The following is a 26,620-nucleotide window of genomic DNA, read 5'->3' on the forward strand; positions in this document are numbered from 1 at the left end:
ACGGCTGTCCAATCTGCTGCTCTCGTGGGTATTTATGTTTACTGCGTGTGAGCGAGCCTTGAGAGTGTTCACCAGCGCCACCCTCGACCATAGCGGCGGACGTAGCACGTCCTGTAATACCGCGAGCGTGACGTAGAACGTCATCTAACGGAGAGGGCGGAAACTGTGCGAGAGCCCTCTTATGCTACCTATGGCATCAAGACTGCCAGAACCGAGACCCTCGTTAAGCTATTAGCAGACAGGTTAAAGGAAATGAAGGGCCCGTTTGACAAATTTATGAAGGGAGCCAACAGTCACCGAAACCAAAGGTGCATAGGGAAACGTTAATTTTATTATTATTTTTTTTAATGTGTTATGCTTATCAGTGGGAGAATAATACTTAGATTAATAAATTGCTTAAAGAAAATTACTTATAAAGCAGCAGAAAAAACAACCATGCCGCCGGTGGGATCCGAACCCACGACCTCCGAATATCGCGTCCGGTGCTCTTACCAACTGAGCTACGGCGACGGCTGTCCAATCTGCTGCTCTCGTGGGTATTTATGTTTACTGCGTGTGAGCGAGCCTTGAGAGTGTTCACCAGCGCCACCCTCGACCATAGCGGCGAACGTAGCACGTCCTGTAATACCGCGAGCGTGACGTAGAACGTCATCTAACGGAGAGGGCGGAAACTGTGCGAGAGCCCTCTTATGCTACCTATGGCATCAAGACTGCCAGAACCGAGACCCTCGTTAAGCTATTAGCAGACAGGTTAAAGGAAATGAGGGGCCCGTTTGACAAATTTATGAAGGGAGCCAACAGTCACCGAAACCAAAGGTGCATAGGGAAACGTTAATTTTATTATTATTTTTTTTTAATGTGTTATGCTTATCAGTGGGAGAATAATACTTAGATTAATAAATTGCTTAAAGAAAATTACTTATAAAGCAGCAGAAAAAACAACCATGCCGCCGGTGGGATCCGAACCCACGACCTCCGAATATCGCGTCCGGTGCTCTTACCAACTGAGCTACGGCGACGGCTGTCCAATCTGCTGCTCTCGTGGGTATTTATGTTTACTGCGTGTGAGCGAGCCTTGAGAGTGTTCACCAGCGCCACCCTCGACCATAGCGGCGGACGTAGCACGTCCTGTAATACCGCGAGCGTGACGTAGAACGTCATCTAACGGAGAGGGCGGAAACTGTGCGAGAGCCCTCTTATGCTACCTATGGCATCAAGACTGCCAGAACCGAGACCCTCGTTAAGCTATTAGCAGACAGGTTAAAGGAAATGAGGGGCCCGTTTGACAAATTTATGAAGGGAGCCAACAGTCACCGAAACCAAAGGTGCATAGGGAAACGTTAATTTTATTATTATTTTTTTTAATGTGTTATGCTTATCAGTGGGTGAATAATACTTAGATTAATAAATTGCTTAAAGAAAATTACTTATAAAGCAGCAGAAAAAACAACCATGCCGCCGGTGGGATCCGAACCCACGACCTCCGAATATCGCGTCCGGTGCTCTTACCAACTGAGCTACGGCGACGGCTGTCCAATCTGCTGCTCTCGTGGGTATTTATGTTTACTGCGTGTGAGCGAGCCTTGAGAGTGTTCACCAGCGCCACCCTCGACCATAGCGGCGGACGTAGCACGTCCTGTAATACCGCGAGCGTGACGTAGAACGTCATCTAACGGAGAGGGCGGAAACTGTGCGAGAGCCCTCTTATGCTACCTATGGCATCAAGACTGCCAGAACCGAGACCCTCGTTAAGCTATTAGCAGACAGGTTAAAGGAAATGAGGGGCCCGTTTGACAAATTTATGAAGGGAGCCAACAGTCACCGAAACCAAAGGTGCATAGGGAAACGTTAATTTTATTATTATTTTTTTTTAATGTGTTATGCTTATCAGTGGGAGAATAATACTTAGATTAATAAATTGCTTAAAGAAAATTACTTATAAAGCAGCAGAAAAAACAACCATGCCGCCGGTGGGATCCGAACCCACGACCTCCGAATATCGCGTCCGGTGCTCTTACCAACTGAGCTACGGCGACGGCTGTCCAATCTGCTGCTCTCGTGGGTATTTATGTTTACTGCGTGTGAGCGAGCCTTGAGAGTGTTCACCAGCGCCACCCTCGACCATAGCGGCGGACGTAGCACGTCCTGTAATACCGCGAGCGTGACGTAGAACGTCATCTAACGGAGAGGGCGGAAACTGTGCGAGAGCCCTCTTATGCTACCTATGGCATCAAGACTGCCAGAACCGAGACCCTCGTTAAGCTATTAGCAGACAGGTTAAAGGAAATGAGGGGCCCGTTTGACAAATTTATGAAGGGAGCCAACAGTCACCGAAACCAAAGGTGCATAGGGAAACGTTAATTTTATTATTATTTTTTTTAATGTGTTATGCTTATCAGTGGGAGAATAATACTTAGATTAATAAATTGCTTAAAGAAAATTACTTATAAAGCAGCAGAAAAAACAACCATGCCGCCGGTGGGATCCGAACCCACGACCTCCGAATATCGCGTCCGGTGCTCTTACCAACTGAGCTACGGTGACGGCTGTCCAATCTGCTGCTCTCGTGGGTATTTATGTTTACTGCGTGTGAGCGAGCCTTGAGAGTGTTCACCAGCGCCACCCTCGACCATAGCGGCGGACGTAGCACGTCCTGTAATACCGCGAGCGTGACGTAGAACGTCATCTAACGGAGAGGGCGGAAACTGTGCGAGAGCCCTCTTATGCTACCTATGGCATCAAGACTGCCAGAACCGAGACCCTCGTTAAGCTATTAGCAGACAGGTTAAAGGAAATGAGGGGCCCGTTTGACAAATTTATGAAGGGAGCCAACAGTCACCGAAACCAAAGGTGCATAGGGAAACGTTAATTTTATTATTATTTTTTTTAATGTGTTATGCTTATCAGTGGGAGAATAATACTTAGATTAATAAATTGCTTAAAGAAAATTACTTATAAAGCAGCAGAAAAAACAACCATGCCGCCGGTGGGATCCGAACCCACGACCTCCGAATATCGCGTCCGGTGCTCTTACCAACTGAGCTACGGCGACGGCTGTCCAATCTGCTGCTCTCGTGGGTATTTATGTTTACTGCGTGTGAGCGAGCCTTGAGAGTGTTCACCAGCGCCACCCTCGACCATAGCGGCGGACGTAGCACGTCCTGTAATACCGCGAGCGTGACGTAGAACGTCATCTAACGGAGAGGGCGGAAACTGTGCGAGAGCCCTCTTATGCTACCTATGGCATCAAGACTGCCAGAACCGAGACCCTCGTTAAGCTGACGTTCTACGTCACGCTCGCGGTATTACAGGACGTGCTACGTCCGCCGCTATGGTCGAGGGTGGCGCTGGTGAACACTCTCAAGGCTCGCTCACACGCAGTAAACATAAATACCCACGAGAGCAGCAGATTGGACAGCCGTCGCCGTAGCTCAGTTGGTAAGAGCACCGGACGCGATATTCGGAGGTCGTGGGTTCGGATCCCACCGGCGGCATGGTTGTTTTTTCTGCTGCTTTATAAGTAATTTTCTTTAAGCAATTTATTAATCTAAGTATTATTCTCCCACTGATAAGCATAACACATTAAAAAAAATAATAATAAAATTAACGTTTCCCTATGCACCTTTGGTTTCGGTGACTGTTGGCTCCCTTCATAAATTTGTCAAACGGGCCCCTCATTTCCTTTAACCTGTCTGCTATATATATATATATATATATATATATATATATATATATATATATATATATATATATATATATATATATATATATATATATATATATATATATATATATAAACCATGCCTCACTGCTGAAGTTTTTCACTACAGACAAGGGGCGTGTGTCTGTGTTTTGACAAGCACTGCACCCTTAGCACCGCACTGTCCAGGCTGGATCTCAAATGTAGCTTTAAGCCATCCCTATAGTTGTTCTTTTAGCATTTTTATTAATTTTAATAAATATTTCTAGATGCCATAATGCTCGAAAGTGTATTGTTCTGTTCCTCTCTTATATTCCTCTGTAGAAAACCACCTGTGGTTTTAGGGAGCAACTTTATGTGCAACTGCTTGCCGAAGTGGGCTGGTAGCTTGTTATAGATATGAAAGTTTGCCTAGCAAGCTTCTCCACATTCTGTGGAGAATGTTTTGCATGTAATTCAATGTATTGCCTAAAATACTTTTTATTCAAAATAATGTGTAAATAGAGAGCTGTATTGATTAGTGTCAGGCAGTGATGGCTGCATCAGGCATGAAATTTGTTTAGTTGTCCTTTTAGTAGAATACTAGCAGCAGTTGCATGCAGTTGTCAGAACAGACATGGTCTACTTTGGCACTTTGATAAATATTGTGGCTTCTGCAGAGGGTGAAAACAGCACAGAAAAAAAAAAATTTCAAGTTCTATACCTTCTTTCAGTAATGAAACAAATGAGTAATTTTTTCCCAATGCGGCCGTATAGAGAAGTAGCATTAATGTTGGCTTCAAGACGGCTGGGTGCAGGCAGTTAGGTTCCTTAGGAAGTTTCATAATCAGTCTGGGGCCAACAAAGCAGGCTTCATTTCCATATTAATCTGATTGTAGAGGAATCAATGTGGCATTCAAGGGTGCTATCCCGCAAACATTTGCATTTCAAAGTCACCTTTAGTGAAGTTATCTAATACCCCTGTCACACGGGCACTGCAAAGGCCTTTGAGAATCAGGTCCTTATATCCGAAGGCGTTAGGAGTGCAGCTACACAGCACAAATGTTGCGCCTTTGCCGCTAAGGGCCTTGGAGGCGAAGGCGCTCGTCAGAGACCTTTGGAGCCTAGAGGCGCGGCCTTCGAGAACCTGCGGTCGCAGTGCCATCCAATGTCAAAAAGTAAAAGCAATAAAAAAAAATAGATACAGCGAACAATGTTTGAAAACATATTTTAAAAATATGAAAGGTGTGTCTGGCTTTGCTTTTTGTATGGGTGTTTATATTTGATGCCCAGATTTCAAGACAGTGAAAGTGTTGCAGCAACACAGAGTGCCCCTGGTGGCCAAGGCAATACACAAAACCTGCTGCTGCTGATGAGAATAGCTGTTGCATTGCTTTTAACGAAGCAGTCAGAATAAAAAAAATTCTCTGAGCCCAATGAATGAACAGAATACTACCCCCCTTTAATTTTAAAACGCTCACTTCAGCCGCCTCGGGCACAGTAGTGGGTGCTAAGCCTGAACGACTGTTTCACCTTTGGGCTGCACCATGTAGCTGCGTTGCGGCTCCTTTAAGCTTTCACTCCTTTGGTGAAAAAAGGGGGCCTTTGCTGGAAAGGCCTTCGAGGAATGCCGTGTGACGGGTATAAAGTGCCATGTTTTTGTATATGTTTTCTTGCACTAGTTATACAAGTGATCTGGCATTGTGCAGGTAACCTTTTCTCTTGGGTCTCCCTCATGTGACCGTAAGTGGCTTGTGTGCCAAAAATCTGTACTCTTTCATGCAATTAGGAGCAACGGCATCACCTGCAACAGCCCCTGATCCCGCAAGAACTAAGCTTGATTCCATCAGCTTGGCCGGCGCTGCCTCAGCCAGCCGGTCAGTTTCCCAGTCATCATTGGACACTGACGATGCTGTTCAGGTTCCTATGGCAGCAAGTGCAGCCTTGAGTCTGGGTACTTCTGCCTTTGGAGGAAGCTTGAGCAATCTGCTGTTCTCTGAAAGTACTGTGCTGCCAGCCCCCACACCTGGAGAGTTGCTCATGGAGCACCACTCAGATTCGTACAAGGAGAGCCCACAGGAAGCTCGGCCTCTTGTCAGGGCCCTGCCACCCCTCACCAAACGCACTGTGGTTCCAGCCACTGCCACAGTGGCTTCCAGTGCTGATACTGAGGGCGAAGTGTTTACCCTGTCATCTCGATTGCCTGAAGCAACAGATGGCAACCTCCAGCGTTGGGCTGTCCGGTCGGCTTCCATACCCTGTGGTAAGACATTTGAAGTTTCGGCTGATGTTGTATCAGACCCCCGGTGATTCGAGCCGCTCAGGAAAAACAAAGCTTAACAGCTGGTGTCACACTGTGTTTCGGTGTCTTGTTCTCGCACTTATAAGCTGCTTTCTGGAGAGGAACAGCTAAATGAGCATGTTTTCCTTTGAGCATAGTGTCAGGTTGGTATCGTTGTATACCTTGTTGTAGATGTTGTATGTCCTGTATCGTGAAGAGCGCAGAGCATGTCACCTGGCCTTCATTTATTGTTTGTGTGCTTGTCTAGCTCACATTGCAGTTACTGTATGCACAACTGCTGTTTGTTTTGCCATACTTGAGTCTGTGCTGTTGTGGCTATTGTAAAGTTTCTGTTTAATTTGACAGAGTGTGTGTTTAATTTGCTCATGGAACTTGACACCTTCATGTGTGTCTGTGTATTTGTGTGTCTATTTGTCTGGTCTACATGTGCTTGTACAACTTGTGTACATACAGCATGCAAATCAGTTATGGGCACCATATTAAATGTGGCCAATGTCGATTACTGTTTATTGATTCACTCGTTTTATTTTAACATAGCATATTGACAGAGTTTACTGAAATGTCATTCCCCATCAAGACTTGCAGTGGTTCTTGCTAGTGTAAGCATTGTTGCTTTAGGCTGAGGAATGCAGGATCTTTGTGTGCCACTTGGCATGAACTTCTAGTCATGTTTAGCCTTCTGCCATGTTAATTGATCAGCATGTTTGAACAAAACACTTGTGAACACTGCCGTGTTTACTTGAACCTTTTTCTACAGTTGTAGAAGGTATAGAAGTTCAAAACTGTTTTTTTTTTAGTCTCATATATTTGCACTGAAACATCACTTGGAACAAGATTTAAGCTCCAGAAAAATGTCAACTATCAAGACTGGGCTGGTCTCAAACTGTACCAAACTGTTTGTGTTTTTAGCAGCTACTTACTCTAATGTTCACTTTGGCGATGTATGCAAAATGCAAGATATATTACTTGAGGTCAATTCATAGTTTCTGCATGCTCGATGCAGTGTTGTAAAATGTATAGAACAATAATTATGTCACCTCATAAGGCAGCTGTAGTTTAATCCACATTAAAGGCTGCTCATCTGACATACATTTGCGTATAGTTCTCCGTGGTGTAACTTCAAATATGTTGAGTGTTCTTTCAACTCATGCTTCAGTGCAGTGCATACCCCATAATTGTCCACTCATTTGAAGATATGCAGTGTGAAGCTTGTTAAGTGAAGTTTCAGTGTATTCTAAACAGTGAGTATTGCAGAACAATGTGAGGCAGGTGCTGTGGGAGCCCAACTTCAAGAAAAAGTGGTGGTGTAATATGCTTGTGCCTGTAATTAAGCCTTCTTAAAAACTTGTGTACAGTAAAGGCACAGTATGCCCAACTGTGGTTTAATGGAACAGGCTTTAAGCCAGCAGTTGCTGGATGTAGTACATTATTTAGCTATGTGTTTTTATAAACTGTAAACAGAATGATCGCATATGTGTCAAAGACAGGGCGCAATGCATAAAAATGCATTTTTTACCGCATGCCCTCACGTAGTAACTTATTAGAAGAGGTATAGTTTTGACACAGTTGCCACGGTTCTACGAGTTTTGCTTGTCAGTAAATAATGTTAATATAGTCACTCTCTTGGTCAAGCAATGCTGCACATAATGAAAACATTCCTGTTCTAACTTGTGCTGTGAGTTTATATTTTTTACTGTGCATATCAAGCTCTCTGCTCATGCTCACCCAACATTTGGTGCTGGCACCACAACAGGTAAAGAAAAGTTCAATTAAGCAACAAATATCTTCCACCACTAACTTATCTTGCATATACTATGCTCATAATGTCTAAGAACGATTGAACTCATTAATGAATTGACTGCTACATGACTTGCAAGATAAGGTGCTGCTTTGACAGTGGCATACCTTTCTTTACATCATTTTAGAAATGTTACTTTCAAGACCCAACACCATTTGTGAGCTAAACTACTGACACAGAACATGTAGAATACATTGTCAAGATCATCTGTTGAAGCTCTATTAGTAAAGAAGCAAAAATATTTTTTACTTAATTTTTAGAGTTTGCCAGCAGTATATTTTATCTGAAATTCTCTTTCCTAAGAGAAGTCAGATTTTCAAGGATTAAAACTTTCGGTTTCACTAATGATTTTGTTAAAACATTTTTTAATTGCACTCAGATTTTAGAAATACTGAGAAAAAAAAACATTTATTACAGAAATGGAGATTGTATGGAAAGCAATTTTTCTCCACATTAAAGCATTGCTCTGAATTATTTCCTTATATTTTTTTTTGCACTGCTGTTCTTTGTGATCTCTGATTCTCACTCTGTTAAAGTGTGCAGTTCCTGAACATTCAAGTGTGATCAGGGTTGAGACAAGTTACATTCATTGTCTCACTGCTGTTCTATTGTGTGTGGTTAGCTTATGCCCTCCTAGTCATGAATGTCATAAGCACCACCAGCTGTACAGATACATAATGTGCCGAGCAAATCAGTGGCCCAACGTTTTCTTTTCATCGCACTTCATTGTTGTTGATGGGTACATATGGTGTGTACACGATGTGAAGTGTTTACTGCTGGAACATAGTTTCTAGTGGGTCTTGTCTGTCTGTCTGCATGTCTGCTGAGTCTCCTTTTGATGGACTGCATACGTGCTGCATATACTATTAAGGTGTACGCCATGCCTTTCACGTGCTGAAGTGTTAGACTTGCTCAGAACAAACGTGTTCATCAATAGGCGAAGTGGATATTGTTGATCTTGTTGCTTTTTATTCATTCTTGTAATGTGTGTCTAGAATGTGTCCATTGTTAAAGTCGTATAGCTTATTCTCATAGCTCTATTTTGCTGAAAACTGGTTCTCAGGCTAACATAAGATTAACAGATATATGAAAAATATTTAGAAAATATATAAAAGTGCTTTTGTCTGCTCAGGCATGCCAGTGCTACAAGATATTTACAAGTTTTACAACCACAACTGCCCATTATTTGATGACTGTTTTGCTTTAGTAACTTAAGTTTAATTTAAAGACCTGTTTCTAATCATTGTGACTTAACTTAATACAGTGCTGTGTTTAGTGATATTTATGTGGACATAGCACAAGCATATTTTTGTGTATAGATTGTGATATTTTTTTGGCTCTTATTGTTCATGAAAGAAATGTAGCAGCCTTTGATGAATCTCTGGGCTTAGTTTTGAGATGTTGTGGGTAGCCATATTTTTGGATGCCATTTTTTGCCTCTCTGCGCTTCACTAATGTTGTGTAACAGCACGGCACCAGTGTCAAATAAAAAGTAACGTTTGCATGCTGCAACAGTGCTGTGCCATCATTCTTTGGAAGTGCCCAGAACCAAGCGTGAGGTATGAAGTTGAGCATATATTATGAACCAGTCTTTGAAAGAGACAACTCATCCAATGTCAGTGCACAATATGATTTGTCAGCAACGTGGGTGAAAATCACCATTCATAGTACATATGTGAATACATCCGGTATGCATATTTTTGCTTGGTGGCTGACATTGTTGATTCTAGCTATCAAAAGTCCACCCTTCTTCATGTTTTGTGCAGCGTGCCTCACAACTAATTGGAAGTGGTATCAGTGACGCTATCATTTAGACAGGAAATTAGTGTTGCCACTTAGAGACCTTTGTAATAACATTCAAAGGTATTTTTAGCCTGTTGACAACCAAATTTTTCTATTCAGTAACAAACAACTGTATATCTTATATTCGTCCATTATATCTATGTTGTTTTGTGGTATCGGGCAGTGTGGGCACGTGAATTAAGTTTCGAGTTAGAATTCAAGAAATTAGTTATATGTTGAGTTTCGTGTTTTTGGCATTTATTTTTCTTCAAATTCAGGAGTTATTTATTGGTGTCTATTTTTTCTCTTTGATTCAGTGCTTTTCAGTGTCAAATTTTAATGCCGGAAAGAAATCAGTGTTTATCGGGGCTTGTGTTGTGAAGCGACTGCATAATGACTGGAGAAAATATAATGTACCTAACATTAGACAACTTTGCTCAGAATACATAAAAGCACCATGAATGAAGCTCCATGAATGAATGCAGCGAGTGAAAATAACGTCTGAAACGCGACACTTTCAGGAGCATGAAATTAATACATAAACTTATAGAAAAAAATGTACATTTACATTGAGAAAGATTTGTCAGCGATCAGAGCACGCTCCTTGCAGGGAAGTGCAGGCCAAAAACTCATGTCCTACGTTTTCGCTTGGCACGGGGCTGGCATGAAAATCGAAGGAAGCTTTTGACAAGACTGGCCATTCTTTTCTGTGCATTCTCCAGAAGTTGCCAAGGCAAACTTCAGCAGATGGAACATTATACAGTGAATATCCTAAAAGCTCCTCTTTCAAATATGGTAGGTCTACAGAGCTCGCTCCAGGCAAAAACAATCCACTGAAGTCTTCTTCTGCTATCATTAGTTCCTGCTTCCTGTCTGGGTCCACCACGTGCAGGGCTTAAAGTCTGGCTCCATCGGAGGGGGGTCTCTAGATATTCGAGCACAGGTAGAGAGGGTAGTAGAAGGAGAGAGAGAAAGCTGCTGGCAGCCTGTTTTACACATAGTTTTCTACAAAGGGGAGAAATAAATTTAAGGTGGTTTTTTGTTCAATTTATAACACACTTTTATACAAAGTGCGTGGAGAAATCATCAGTTTATGACACAGACCTTAAACAAGCGATCCCCACGCTCTGCCAGTGTGCTCGATGGTATCTGAAGTGAAACATCTTACAGTGAAACGAAGCGTAGGTAATTCTGCCGTATGCATATTTAAGAAACCACTACTTTACACTATTTTTGAAAACGTGGATAAAGGTAGCATATGTGAACAGTGTACAGTGGACTGTGGTGCATGCATGCACGAATTTGGAGAGCGGGTCTGTGTATGCTCGCTTGCAAAAAAAAAGATCGGTGTGTGCATATTCCGATTCGCCAATATCCAAAGACAATGAAGGCAAGGGGAGTCTCAGACCCCTCGTCAATATTGGAGGGCTCAGACCACCCGAGACCCCCTGACTTTAAGCCCTGACCGCGTGCATTTGGTGCCAGAAGTCATTTCTAGAGAAATTAAACTCGCCAGAGTGTTCTTGTTTACAATGGCTTCTCATTTTGTCTGAATCTCAAGCGAGTGTTTGCTGAAGCTGGACACACATTTCTCTCGGACGTCAAAACTCATTGTGCCTAAAGGATGTCGGTCGTCGCACCAAACGCTTGGAAGGCACTGACTAGCAAGCATAGACTTTAAGCAAACGATGAGTGAGTATGTGTGGCAGACAAGCGCCTCCGCAGACTCCTGGAATTTCATTGCGGTGATTATTGGCTGGACGTTCTCAGCCAAGCTGTTTGATTGCTCTACAGCACGGTGTAAGAATATATTTAGGTGTTCCCACTGACCTCCCACCACGGCGGAGAGCGCGCACTGCAGATAATTGCTCCGAATAAAGTTGCGGTATGCCTAGGATGTTAAAGAACGCCGCTTCACAAATATCCTCCAGCAAGAATTCTTTTAACCCCTTAACCGCCAATTTATTTTCAGAAAAACATACCAAAATCGGCAATTTTTTTTAAGTGACCATAATTTACGTTATGTAATTCTGTTTCTGAAAATGTATTACTTTGATGGTTTCTGGTTAAAATTAACACAAAAAGTTTAAAAAGAATGTTTACGAGGGTGGCTTTCCCATAGTGCATGCTGTAGTAGTGGGTAGAACACACTGAAATATGGCTTATTTAATTCATATTATACGCTGTGACACACAAGAAAGTGCATAGACATTGCTTCGTCCAAAAAGAGAACAAAATTTCTTCCTTAGTATTGAAACTTCGTGAGGTAAATCTCAAAACACAGTGTTGCACAAAGCGGGACTTTACAGTCTTCGCACCACGTTCTCGTTTCTTTGCATGGCTTCCTAGCTTGATCCTTCAAATGGGCGCATGTGCATACAGCACATCTCCGCGTTGGCTCTTGCTTTTTTGGTGTTGGTGGAATTTTTCGGGGAAAGTGACGCCCTTTAAGCCTTGTCAGAGTGCTGTCGGATCTCCGACCTGCTCCTGTTTTGGCCAAAGAGTGGAGGTACTTGTCAAGTAATAACTCCACAAGTCGGACTCTGAAATCCAGGTGGCTCAGCCTTCCTCCAGACTTCTTGTAGAGGCAAAATGCACTGAAGATGGCTATGTAAAGAAAATGACAAAACAATTTCTTATCGTAAATATTCTGACCTTTGCGCAACGATGGATAGTACGACAGGTTTTGGTCTGATCGGTTGACCCCGCCCATTGTGTTGTTGTGGTCGAGAGCAATTGCGGGCTTCGAAACTTCTTCATTCTTGCGGTTGACAACATCTTGCATCGTAGGTGAATGAACCATGCTTAGGAATGTCACAAGCTTCTTGTCTCTCCTTGGCGGGCAAGGCATTTTCCATGCTGAAAGGCTGCAATTTCACCTCTTTTCATCTTGATGGTTTTGAACAGAGGCATGTCTTTCTTCCAGGGCGAGCTGTTCCATAGATATCGGTCTTCCGCTTGATAAGAACATCAACGAGTTCCAGGGAATTGTAATAGTTATCAACCGTCTAGGTGTATCCCTTGTCAAGTATTGGCTCCATAAGGTCCAGCACTACCTTGGTACCCATCGCTTGCCTTCCGTATCTACCGTCCCTTTGCCAGTGTACACTATCAAATTGCAGATGTAGCCGCTGGAGGATTCGCACAGTAACACATTTTCAACCCAAACCTTGCACGTTTTAGCAGGAGATATTGTTTTCATGCTAATCTTTTCTTGTAAAGCAAGAGGCCTTCATCAGCGGACACATCCTGTTCTGGCACGTAGGATGCAAGGAAGGCCTCGTTCAGCCTTGAGATCACGGGCCACAGCTTCCAGAGCCTGGGGTGCGGGTGCGTCGCTTCATCCACGGTTTTCATGTCGGTGAAATGGAGGCAGCGCGATGAACCGGTTCCTGCTCATGGCCTTCCTGAACACTGGTGTCTCCAAAATTTCTTTTGTAGACCAGTACATCTCCACTTGAGGTTTACCAACAATACCCTGCAATATTATCAGTACAAGGAACACCATAATCTCATCGTGGTCTGCCGGTTTCCATGCAGAACCATGAGAAGCAAAGTATTCCACCGCGTAGCGGTTCGTCTCTGTGACGATTACGTCAACTATGTCCCAGTCAAAAAATACCCGAAACCAGGCGAGAATGTTGTGCTCGTCAGTGGGCTGCCGCAAGATCCCAGGCACTGAAGAAAAATGGAACCGTGGAGGCTCGGGCGGCGGGTTTTTCGTGCTCACACACTGCTGCACGTGCACTTTGCAGCGACTAACCCTCGTTGCCGTCGCCGCTTTCGTCACTATCTGAAGCCGACTCCAACACGTACACAAAGTCCGAGTCGCTTTCAGAAAAAAATTCCATGTCTGAAATGCTGCTGTCACAACTGCTTGAAGAAGAAGCTCTTTTTCTCGGGACACTGCCACCGCCGGCATTCCTCATGGATGGCGCCATTGCGAAATGACTCGATCTTTTGAGCCTCCAAGTACGCTCCAAAGGCTCAAAATGCGTTGGATGGGTGGAATGTAGGAGCATCCCCTTTGAAACGGGCCAGTGGTTGTTGCCACTATGCTCAGTTTTTTTCTTTATTTTTGTTTACTCTGCTGTGGTTTTTGTTAGTGTTCCTAGATATGCTCCCGCAGGGAGCAGAGTTGCGCGACTGTTTTCCTCGCACCGCTCGTAACACTTCGCGGAGCGGCGATCACGTGACCACGCTGACGTATTTTGTTCCAAACCGTGTCTGCTCATGGCCAACACATGAACCGGAGGGGGACAGCCGCTCCCATCTTGAGCAGAGTCTCCTTTGTTATCCGACTGAGGGGGTATTGTGAAGTCCCCACTGGGAAGAGGATGAGGCCGGAGATTCCCCATGTTGAGCCCAGCCTGCTTTCTTATCCGACTGAGAGGGTATTGTGAAGCCCCGACAGGGATGAGGATGGGTGCTTCTAAACGGTCTTCTCATGAGGCTCCTGCCACACGAGAAGCAGCTTTCCAGCAGAGCTTGGAACAAATTGGCGGACTTCCGCGTAACTCTGCTCCCTGCGGGAGCATATAGAGGAACATTAGTTTTTGTGGTCGACTACTGCCCTCTAGTGTTCAAAATCGCAACCAATGCAACTGACGACTGCAACTCGTCTTTCGAGGTGGCAGCACCGCAATATCCGGCCGGACGAGTGTGTCTCGTCATTGGCGATTTTGGTACGATCTCTCATGACGAGTACAGCTCGGGGTTGGCGGTTGAAGGGTTAATGCATTTTGTGGAAGCTGAGTTACCTGGTCAAAATTCGAATTTACGCGTCTTCGCGCCCTTCCTCTCGTCACTTTTTGCACACTGAAAGGTTGGCGCTCCTCCGCCAGCGCGCGCGGGAGGGAGGAGGTGGAGCTTCTGACCGCGGCCATGGGAGCTGCGTGACGTCAGATATCACGGCTAACCGATGACAGTCCTTCGCTGCTGACGTAACGAGCGCTGCATGACGCGTTGCGCGTGGATTCGGGCAAGTCGAAGCGCGAATTAAAAAAAAAATATTGTAAATGATCGGTTCGCTTTTGAGGTCCTGCACGTGGCATGAACACTCGGTGGCCTGTGCTCTACATAATGCAAGCGTATTATAGGCAACCTCAAACACCCTTTTAAGTACATGCGCCGACTGCAGCAGCGCGGGGGAGCTGCGGCAGACGCAGCCAAGGCCATGAAATACCCCGAGTGGCCGAATACAAGTATCGGGGTATGGGTAAACGAAGGGCAGATGTACACGGAAAGGCACGAACAGTCTCTCATACCAAAAGGGCGAAGAGATGCCGGGATAATGAAACATAGAAAATTGTGGGGGTACAACAGGTATGAAGTACTGAGGTATTTGAAAAGAAATAATGGTGCCGGGGCTAATTCTGTGCTTAAGGGCAGAAGTTCAGTCGTGATTAGAAGTAAATCAGAGAGCTGTGGGAAGATTAGCACTAGGTGCCCACGAGGTGCAAACGAGGCAGCACAGGGGGATATGGGCTGGGCATCGTTCGAAGCACGGGAAGCTCAGAGTAAAATACTATACGAAGAACGCCTGAGGAAGTTGGACGATAACAGGTGGACAGCTAATAATAATAATTGGTTTTGGGGGAAAGGAAATGGCGCAGTATCTGTCTCATATATCGGCGGACACCTGCGCCGTAAGGGAAGGGATAAAGGAGGGAGTGAAAGAATAAAGGAAGAAAGGTACCATAGTGGTGGGCTCCGGAATAATTTTGACCACCTGGGGATGTTTAACGTGCACTGACATCGCACAGCACACGGGCGCCTCAGCGTTTTGCCTCCATAAAAACGCAGCCGCCGCGGTTGGGTTCGAGCCCGGGAACTCCGGATCAGTAGCCGAGCGCCCTAACCACTCAGCCACCGCGGCGGGTAGTGGACAGCTAAGGCATTTAAATACCTGTACAGAAAGTGCGTTGACTCACACTGGCGGAAAAACTAGGAAGCTAACCAGTAAGTATGCCAGGCACGAGGACGGAGAAAGAGCGTTAAACGAGGGGTTAAAAACGCGGAAGGTAAAAATTTGGTAGATTCAATGGAAAAGAAGCATAGCGTAGAACTATATCGATACTGGAAAAGGCAGATCAGGAAGGAAGCGTTTTATGATAACTCAAGAGTTGAGTTGAGTGGTTGTAAACTACCGGTGGGATTAGCCTTGCAGTTGCTGCCGGCAATTGCTCCACCGTAGCGACACTTAAATAAAAAACACATAAACACTGTCCACAAAAACCCAAATAGACACTCCTGAGGTCACCATGTGGAGGCCAAATCCGTGTCCTGCAGGTAAAGTAGAAGAAGGCGAGAAGCATCCCTTCTACTCGACTGGCTCCCGCGCGGGAAAACAATGTCCTGAAGAGAACTGTGAGGAACTCCTGCCTTCTTGAGGGATCCGAATAACACAGCCCGTTCCGCGTTGTACAAAGTACAGCACAAGAGGTAATGTTCTATGTCACCACACACACCACACGTTGAACAGAATGGTGACAACGCTAGGCCAGTCTTATACATCCACGCCGGCGTACGAGCAGAATCCGTGCGAACGCGGTGCAGCAAAGTGGCTTGGTACCTTTTGAGACCCTTGGTCACACATGGCTGATGAGGAGAGCTCCACAAAGAACTGAAGTGGCACAACACCACATCTCTGAACATTTGCTTGACTTCATGAGGGACTCCATGTACTGGAATCCCGGAGAGAGCTGTATGGGCGAGGTTGTCTGCTATCTCATTGCCTAAGACACCTATGTGCGAGGGCACCCATTGAAAACGTATAGAGAAGCCTTTGCTATGTAGATTCTGCACCAAACGTAGGGATCTAAGACTCGAGGCATCAGTGGGAAACCCATACTCTAACCTTTGAAGGGCAGATTTTGAATCCGTAATTATGACAGTAGGTTGAGGCGTACAACAACGTATCTTCTTTAGAGCTGCCTCAATGGCAACGCTTTCGGCCATTGTGGAGGACACGACTTTAGTAAAACGAACAGACCAATCATACTTCAAAGACGGAATATGAAAAGCAGCTGCACTAGATCCTCTGACCTTGTCCACAGAGCCGTCTGTAAAAATTTGAAGATGACTGGCATATTCGGTCTCAAGATGTTCCAGTACTAGCGAACGCATTGCCGCTAAAGGAGAATTCCGCTTAGCGCGAACGTGGGGAATTGTCAAGGAACAATCGAGGCTCGGAAAGGACCAAGGTGGCTTCAACGTCTTAGGTCGATCTAGAAGGTCGAGACCCAGAGAACGAAGAGTATTTAAAGCCAAGTACGACCGGGACTCAGATCTCTTTCGAAGGCGCTGTAGAAGCGCTCTCCCGGCAACAGTCTCTCCGAGGCGGCCAATTTGCAGCAAAAGTCTTTGTGAAGCGGCTAGCCGAAGAGGTTTCGATTGAGACTCATACAGTACTGCATTGTTTGGAGCAGCCTGCGGAACGCCGAGAGCCCTCCTTAGTCCCATTCTGTGCAAAACCTCAAGGCGTTCCAGCTGCGATACCGAGGGGGAAATTAAAGGGAGCTGGTACATTATGCGACTTGTCACCAGGGCATCGTGAAGCCTGATCATTGAAGCAGCATGGTTTCCCCATTGCTCACTAGCAACTCTACGAAGCACATTGAGACGTGAAGATAGTGAAGCCACAATCGAGTCCACAGCTCGTCGCCACTGTAGACGTGAGTCAATAGTGACGCCCAAAAAACGTATGTGGTTAACCTGACGAAGGCAAGACTGATCAAGGTCTATGCTCAGCCGCGCATACCGTCGTCCCCTACCTGGAAACAGGACGAAGCCAGATTTTTCCACCGAGAGAGTCAACCCAATACCTTGAAGGTAACTTTTAACTGAAAGCACGGCCTGTCGCGCTAATAGAGCTAAGCGTTTGTGTTGATATCCGGTTAACCAAAGACAAATGTCGTCTGCATATATCGACATATGGACATGCCTACAATGTTTTTGCACTTTTGCGGGAAGACCAGCCATGACAACATTAAAGAGCGTTGGGGACAGGACACTACCCTGAGGTACCCCTCGCGATACCGCCCTTTCGGAGCTCATTGTACTGCCTAACCGCACTCGAAATTTACGATCACTGAGAAATGAGTGAATGAATCGCAGAAGATAGCCCTGTACGCCTATGACCTGCAGACTATTCAGTATTGAGCTCTGGAGGACGCTATCATAAGCCTTTGATACGTCTAGGAAAATAGAGGCAGTGCCCTGCTCTTTGAAGCAAGGTCAGGATGTCTTAGAACGCGCAGCTACAAAAAGAAACGAAGAAGATGGCACATGTGCTGTGCGTGGTAAATCTGTAGAAATAATAGAGCACCTCATACTAAAATGTGATGGTATCCATCCCGATGTCGATGCAGGCACTGTCACTCTTCCAGGGGCCCTATGGTTTAGAGATAACAATAGCCATGTAAATAAATCTGCAATGGAAATTAGCAAACGGCGATTATAAACAAAAAAAAATAGATTGGTGGCTCATAAGCAGAGGTGACATATATGGTTAAAAGTGTAGGAAGACGTATTTAAAGAAAATGGCGAATTATAATAACTTACAACTCGGTTAAACAAAAATAAAGGGGAAAAAATTGGCAGTGGCTTAGCTCGACTCTGCCAGGATATACGTAGCGAGGCGTACGTTTACCTGGCTAAGCTTGTTGTGATCACTATGTTTAACAATGAGAGACATTTGGTATACATATCTTTTATTCGTTTTGCTTGACAGAGGAGGAAGAAGACGAAGTTGTTCTAGACTAGAACGCTACTCATCGATTAGGAGGCGACTATTAGAAGTTCCAATGCAGAATCTCAGTTTGCGCCTGTCTTCTGCGGTTGTTCTGTCTCTTGGCGCTTCTATGCTTGGCCATACCAATGGGAATCTTTGCTCTGCCGTTCAAAATTATCTCCTAGAATCAAAACGTCTACCATCATGAACTTTCGTCCTGCCCATCCCATTATCAGCTTCTGTATTTCGGTTTTTACAACCACTTATAGTAATCCCTACCCCTTCTTTGCCTAAATTTTAGTTTGTATGCCCCCCTAACCTCCTGCAACCACCTCGGCTACGGAAACTGTGCGATCTAAATTTTGGTAGGTCACCCCATGCTTGCCACATGCAACTGGTCATTTAAATAGTCACCGCCTGGTTATGGCCAATCCCCCTTGTGGGTATGTGCCATTGTGTGAGGTCAACAACAACAACGCTATCTCTTTGCCTCTGAAGCTTCATCGTTTTTCTCACAATCAGGGAGGCGCCGCTCCCTATTCGTGACGGCGATGGAAGTGGAGGACGTCAGGCCTTTTCTGGAACCCGGTGGGTCGGCGGCAGGCGCCCAGAAGAAGCGCTTCTACCAATCGAGCGAGGCAAGCAGCCAGGCCACCGTGCTGCACTCAGCCACTAGAGAACTCCTCGGCGGACGACAGGTTCGAAGTCCCAGTGATGAGCAAGAAAGCCAAGAGAAGACTGCGTAAAAGTGAGGACTCGTGCTCATCAAGTACATCTACCGTCATCACGGCACGTGGTGCACCGGCGCATACAGTCCTGTTTGCGCCTGAAACGCCCATCGACAACATCAACCTGCTGAACAGACAAGCTACGCCGGTGTTCCTCGAGGCTCGCGTCCCGGGGGTGATCAAGAACGTCAGAGTCAACAGCCGAATGAACCTCCTTGTCATTGATGTAACGGAGCGGAGCGCCTTGGAAAGTCTAGCCACCATCAAGAAGATCGGAGACATCCCTGTCCGCTCTCTTGTTCTGGAAAGCAATGGCGCAAACGCTGGCGTCATTTACGACATCGATGCGAATTCATCTCTGACTCCGACCTGCCGATACTCATTAAACCAGCGACGAACAGCATCGAAATAACCAATCTAGGTTCAGCGCCTCGGCAAGTCAAGGTGCGTCAAACTCACTTTTGAGGGCGATTGTATTCCATCACACGTGAAGGTTGGCCACTTTCGACATGCAGTTCGCCCATTCGTCCCGAAGCCGCTTCAGTGTCAGAAGTGCATGAAAATTGGGCATGTAAGTGGTGTTTGTAATAACACCATAGCGTGCCCGCGCTGCTCTGAACCACATAGCGGTGACAGTTGCCGCGCTGCTGTCTTCAAGTTCGCCAACTACCGTGGCCCTCATGACGCTTCTTCGAAAGTATGTCCCTGCCTGAAGAAAGAACGGGCGATGTCAATTGAAGCAAATGGTGCGAGACCATTCAACGCACAGAGAGGAAGGAAGGAAGGCCTCAGACGTTGCTGGCACATACCCACTACGGGGGAGTGGCCAAGACACAGGCGGTTAATTGCTGGATACAGGAAAGTTTTGACGGGAAAAGAAGTGGTAATAGGATGTAGCCTGATAGATTGGAAGACGGAAAGACAGGGGTCCTGTTAACTTGGAGATCGAAGACGGGATAATGGCTTAATGTGCATAATAGTATACAATGCCTGTAATTTTCCAATGTCGTAGTGACTGAGAGCGGGAAGAAGAAATTAGAATGGGAGGCGCTGCGTTTCTTGAAGAAAATTTTGCACAGCAGAGCGCACACTCCTGTCGCTTCGTCCAAGCAAAGAAGCGCCAATTGAAAGAACAACCGCGGAAGACACAGGCAAGCCCAGTTGATGAAATGGAATTTGCAAAAGACGCTTCCTCAAATGAGAGAAGCGGTGGCAGAACAGCAGGAAATGATCTATTGTCTCAGGTTCGGCACAAAAAGGGCACAGTGGGGAAGCCGCCAGGCCAGATCTGTGAAGGTAGAAATTTAGAAGTGGAACCCGGCAACGCAAGCGCGTGAAAGAGACCTCTAGTCTGCGTGAGCGCCAGGCTTTGCTACTCCAAGGATGCAGAAGATGCTGATATTCGGGAGATGATGTAAGAGTCGAGGCAGCAAATTCCTGAAATATTGTGTAGCTGCGAAACCTCACCGCAGCTGTATATGCACACGTTGGTAGGACAGCAACAATTGGGCCGCAGAGAGAGGCTCTTGCTAAGGAATCTGCAACCTCATTTAAGTGAAAACCCATGTGGCCTGGTACCCAAAGCAACCTTACCGAATTTAGATGGAGCGGAATCAGGAACTTAAAGAGGCGTAATGCCCGAGACTCAGTGGGTGAGGATAAGGAAGAGCAAATGGACAGAGAGTCTGTCATAACCACAACCTGGGAAACGGTAGTTTCTAATTTTCGTAAGGCTAAGATTGCTGCTAATAATTCAGCCAGAAAAATGGGAGTGAAGTCAGGAAGACGGAGAGAAAAAGACCAATCCAGTGAAGGCGAAAAAATTCCCACACCTGCCTTCTCGCGATCTTGCGAGGCATCGGTAACAATAAGAACATGAGAGGGAAAGGACCTTAGGTGGTCCTGCAACAGACCCTGAAGAAGCGGGAAGGGCTACAGCTTTGCATTCGATGGGAAAATGTCATCGAATTCAATCTGGACAGATGATGAGTTGTTATACAATTGGTGGACATCTGTGAAATGAATATTTATGGGATCAAGGAGGGACTGCACGTAACATATCTGCAGGGTATGAAAACGAGACCAGGCAGCACTAAAAAAGGCGGAAGGTTGACTAAGAAATATTATACTGGAAGCGTGAAGAGGTGAGTCGCACAATTTTAAAAATGTTTGAACTGTTAAAAGGCGAAACCTAGCTGATAACGATGGCATTCGCGCCTCAAGGTGCAGAACAGCATTGGCGACATATTTAGGAAGCCCAAGATAAAGGCGCAACGCCTCACACTCCAACAGCACAAGAGGGCGAAGTTTATAGGCAGGAGCTCCCGAGAATAAAACACACCCGAACTCCAAAATTGGGCGGACGTACATTTTATAAATCATCAGAAGTGTATGCCTTCTCATGCCTGAGCTAGCACTACAAAGCCTACGCAGGATGCTGTGACGACCCCCCCCCCATAATGCGCAGGTCCACATGGGACGGAGAGGCAAAGAGACACCGTATGGCTCAGTTTAAACAAACAGATATATTCGATAATTATACATGATTATTGATTATACATCAGAGGCTGGGGTGTCCGAGCTTACGTGCCGACGACTTCATGGGGACGATGTAGGGGCTCCGGAGTTGAGCTCGAACGGTTGCTGGCAGAAGCTGCTCGCCGTCGGGCTTCGGCGCTGAAGGCCCCCTTGGCGAACGATGTCGTCCTGAGCGTTCTCTCTTCCGTACTCCTTGTCGATTTTTATATCCTCTTATCCCCACATTCCCTAGGGTGAGGACGCCCACGCCGGAGTGGGAGGGGCCTAGGGCTTTCACTTGGGCGCACAAACACACCACCGCACTTATGGTCTCGCCCCCGTCACGTGCTGAGTCCGAGGGAAAGAAGGTTGTCGTCGAGGTAGCGTCGGCGGTGGTAGACGGTCTCTGGCCCGCTGACGGTTCCCGCGGGTCACCGACCTCCGTTCTCCATCAAATGACACTCGCCACTCAAGGCCGGAACGCGAGGTCACTAAAAGGCCGGGAAAGTGGTCCCTTGTCCTGGGATGTGCTCGGGAGGGTTGGTGATGATGTCCGCCGTCTTGTCACGGGGCCAGGCCCGCCGAAACGAGGCCCCTTTGTCCCCGGCACGGTCACGGCAATTGGGGAAGATAACGCCCGTCTCCCCGCGGCGGCGGCGGCGGCGTTCGACACGTGCCGACACTATGGAAAGGGGGTCCGGTTGTGCTTAAACCCCTTCGTTTTGGTCGTTCACTCTCAACGAGTATGGCTTGGTAATTGGACGCAGCTGTCACCTGGGTCTTTTCCGTGCGGTCCATGGCGGCAGGCCCGAAAGCAATCCCACTCAAGTTGCTTGCAGCCATATATAGTAGAAACATGTGTGCTGGCTGCTTCCAAAACGAGACCGGCTGTCGCCGATCTCCTCTCTTCCAGCTGAATTGTTTTCCCTTGAGTGCTTTCGCCGCCACTTGGGGCTCCGTCTACGCCGCGCCGTCGAACGCGGACCCTCGTAGCACACACAAGGAACGTCACACTCGCTCACCCTCCAGAAGAATGTTCTCCGAACATTTGAGTCCATGCAGCTCCCCTTCGCTTTCTGAATCGCCTCACACAGTGCGTCCGACAAAACACTTTTCGCTGCACTCAACACCACTGCACAACACCATATGCCTCAGCTGTAATAACTGGCGTCTCCAGGGGCAGCACTGATGTTCTTTTACAGATAAACATGAAACTCAGCACCCAAGCTTCTCCTTTCTAGTCCAAACTGGACGGAATAAATTTACCACAGTTACAAAGGAGCTCCCACTTCTAGCACGATCACGGCACAGACAAAAATATAGATAACGAAAGGAAGCAGGGCAGATTCTGCATGCGCTCCGCATGCTCTCCTGTGAAGGTGTTACTTAATGACAGAAAGGTTTAACTACCAACTCCGATATCTTAACACATAAGCACATAGCAATGTTATGAGCTGCGGCATTACACAATTCTAACCAGTTCACAACTCCGCTCTGTTTACGCCATTAGTCCGACTTAGCTTTCAGATTTCGCAGCGGATATCGGCCTTCATGAGTCATACCAAGCAAGTCTGTGACCCTTTGTCTGCTTTGAGACTCGCGAGGGCTCGTGGCAGGAGCCTCTCCTGGCGTCATCTGCGCGGCAACCTCACGCGCTTCTTCTTCTTCTAGCAATGCATGAAGTAAATCCGGTGGCATTCCGGCCGTCACCTCTGGCGCCTGCCGAACAAATGTAGGAGAGGGCGTTTCTTGCGAACTATCTGCGCGCTCCGCTTCACTTCTGTCCCCATCAAAATCCGCGCTTTCCCTTTCCTCATTTCGTGAATACTGAACCGGTGCCGACTTGAGGCGATTTGCGTGTATCCTTATCAAGCGCTGGATCACGTCTCGGACTCTGAAGTTTACCGGAGAAAGCTTCTCGACAACCTCGCACGGTCCTCTCCACTTCGTCTGGAACTTACGAGCTAGCCCAATCTGCCTTTGGCAGTTTTCAATGTACACGCTGTCCCCCACATCAAGCGGCGCGTCTCTAGCACTGCGATCGTGCACCTCCTTCCTGCGCTTCGCCGCTTTCTTTAAGGCCTCCTTTGCGATGTCCCTCGCCACTTGCAAGCGCGATTCTAGCTCAACCTTATAGTCGTCCAGTGAAGCGTATGGGACACGACGGGGGCCCTCTGGCACTTCACTAGGCTGGTCCGGGTCTCGGCCGTAGAGAAGAAAGAATGGCGATTCGCCCGTGCTCTCGTGTGCTGCGGAATTGTAGGCAAACATTGCATACGGGAGCCACAAGTCCCAGTCCCGCTGGTCGCGCGAAACAAAATGCGACAGGAACCCGGCCACGGTTTGGTTCAGTCGCTCCACCGCGCCGTTGAAAGCCGGATATTACGGTGTTGTCTGCTTCTTAGCGATCTTAAGCAGCTCGCAAACTCTCCTCATTAGCTGCGACACGAAGTTCGTTCCCCGATCTGTCAGGAGTTGCCTCGGGGGTCCATGTCGGAGCACGATCTGTTCGACAAATGCTCTTGCAACCGTGTCTGCCTTCTGATCTGGGAGTGCTACCGCTTCCGCGTATTTTGAAAGGTGATCGACAAATACTAAAATGTACCTGTTTCCGGAAGTGGTCGTGGGCAATGGGCCCATTATGTCCATACCTGTCCGCTCGAAGGGAGCCGAAACCTCAGGGAACGGCTGAATTGGAGCTGGTCTTCGTCCCTTGGGTGTTTTTCTTTCGAGACAGGAATGACACTTCGCACAGTAGTCTCTAACATCCTGTCGCATGCCACTCCAAAAGTACAAACGCTCCACACGCCTGCGTGTCTTCGCTACGCCAAAATGACCGGCGCATGGCGCATCGTGAAACGCGCGAAGAACCCTTTCTGTCCACGACCGAGGTATGACGTCTCTCTCCCAAGCGGTTTTCTCTGGTCTCCCTTTCCTGGTTGGCCTCGTGCGCCGACACAGGGTGCCGTCTTTGCCAATGAAATAACCTAGCTGTTCGGGGTGAGACGGTGCGCCCTCTAAGCTTTCGATTATTCGCTTCAGGTCAGGATCTTTGCACTGCTCTGTGCGTAATTCGGCGGGGTCGACTACGGGGACAAACTCATCTATAGCTGCCACGGCAGCTGTGCGGCTGAGTGCATCAGCATTCAGATGTGTCTTTCCTGACTTGTGCTCCACTTCAAAGCAGTATTCCTGCAGGTGTAGATTCCATCTAGCGAGTCGCGAGCTAGGGTCCCTGACACTCATCACCCATTTCAGAGGATGGCAGTCTGTGACTAGCTTGAATTTGCGGCCGTAAAGGAAGCATCTGAAGTGCTTTACTGCCCAGACAACGGCGAGGCACTCCCTTTCCGTAGCTCCGTACTTTTGCTCTGTGGGGCTCAGCTGTCGGCTAGCAAAAGCAACGGGATGTTCTTTGCCCTCGATAACCTGAGATAGCACGGCACCAACTGCGAACTTTGACGCATCTGTGGCCATAACGAAGGGCAAATTAAAATCCGGGTGGCGCAACAGCGGTGCACTCATTAGCTTCCTTTTCAGGGCCCCAAAAGCATCCTCCGCGTTTTCGTCCCAGCGAAAGGCGACATTTTTGGCTGTTAAGGCGGTGAGCGGCTTAGCGAGCTTGGCGAACTCCTCTATGTGCCTTCGGTAGTAACCGATCAGGCCGAGAAACTGCCGGACCTGGCGGACGCTAGTCGGGGATGAAAAATCCGAGACACACCTTAGTTTCTCAGGGTCCGGTCGCACGCCGTCAGCTGAAACAACGTGCCCGAGGTATTTCACCTCGTTTTTGAGGAATTGGCACTTAGAGGGCTTCAGCTTGAGACCCGCTCCTCTTAGTCGCACCAAAACCTGCTCAATATCGCGCAAATGGTTCTCAAAACTGTCACTGTATATGATTATGTCATCCATATACACGAAGCACAGCCTCCCCAGAAGACCTGCCAGGATAACATCAGCGGTTCTCTGCCAGACAGCAGGGCTGTTGGCCAGACCCATCGGCATTCTTTTCCATTCATAGTGCCCTGAGGGCGTGTTGAATGCCGTTTTCTCGGCATCTGCCGGATCCATTGCTATCTGCCAGAATCCCGCCGCCATGTCCACTACCGTGAAGTACCTGGCAGAGCCCAGCTGAGAAAGCGTCTCCTGTATATTGGGGATGGGGTATGGATCGATGCGAGTTACGGCATTTAGTTTGCGGTAGTCCACTACCAATCGATACGAGCCATCTGGCTTTTCCACCAATAGTGCTGGTGCTCCCCAGGGTGACTTTGAGTGTTCGACAATGTCGCGATCAATCAGGTCCTGCACCTGCCGCTCCATCTCCTCACGTTGGGAGTAAGGAATCCTGTACGCACGCTGGTAAACGGGCGATGAAGTGCCGGTTTCTATCCTGTGCTTTATAACGCCACAGCAGCCCAAATCCAGGTTGGACGTGGCGAATACCTCCGAGTAGTCGTTCAGCAAACCAGCCAGAGCCTCCCTCTCCCTGGATTTTACGTGAGAAAGATCGAACGACGCCTTTGGAGCAGCCGAAGGACTAGCATGCTCTACAGTTGCGAGTACCGTATCGGTGGGCTCACGTTTCTCTATCGCAGAGGTGAAGAAAGCCAATGTCTTGTTCTTGGGAAGGCTCAGTGGCTGCTGGCTACAGTTAACCACCCGTAGGGGCACTCTGTGGGCGTCATTAACTGTCACGAGGCACGCGGCTGCCTTCAGGCCATTGCTGAGAGAGTCGACCGGCTCAAGCACTCCCACGGCGCCGCTCTCTACATCTGAAGGCACACACGCGTACAAAATGTGCTCCGACCAAGGAAGGACGACCGCCTCATCGACTAGCCTGACGGCAACCCGAGAATATACCTTCTCCAATGATCCCACTGTTTGACGGGTGTCAATATCGGTAAAGCGAATCTCAGCCCCTCTCCTGTTCAAAAACGGAACTTTTGAGCCGCCCGCATTAACCTCTTCCTCAGAGAATGAGACTACTACCTTCCCTTTTCTCAAAAAATCCTGCCCTAATATACATGACACTCCGTTTGGCAGAGACACCGTGTCCGGGCATACGTAGCAGGGGTGC

The 26,620-nt window shown here is 47.2% G+C and overlaps 1 protein-coding gene across 1 annotated transcript in view; it reads left to right on the plus strand.

The window, feature by feature from the left end:
- The window catches only part of LOC144113414 (uncharacterized), a 49,316-nt gene extending 40,027 nt beyond the window's left edge, over positions 1-9,289 (plus strand). Inside the window, exon 12 of the mRNA XM_077646482.1 lies at positions 5,469-9,289. Coding sequence (XP_077502608.1) covers positions 5,469-5,989 — 521 coding nt within the window. The 3' untranslated portion in view covers positions 5,990-9,289. The remainder of the gene's footprint in view (positions 1-5,468) is intronic.
- The last annotated feature ends 17,331 nt before the right edge of the window (positions 9,290-26,620 follow it).

The sequence above is a fragment of the Amblyomma americanum genome, chromosome 1 (assembly GCF_052857255.1).
Source record: "Amblyomma americanum isolate KBUSLIRL-KWMA chromosome 1, ASM5285725v1, whole genome shotgun sequence".
Classification (NCBI taxonomy): domain Eukaryota; kingdom Metazoa; phylum Arthropoda; class Arachnida; order Ixodida; family Ixodidae; genus Amblyomma; species Amblyomma americanum.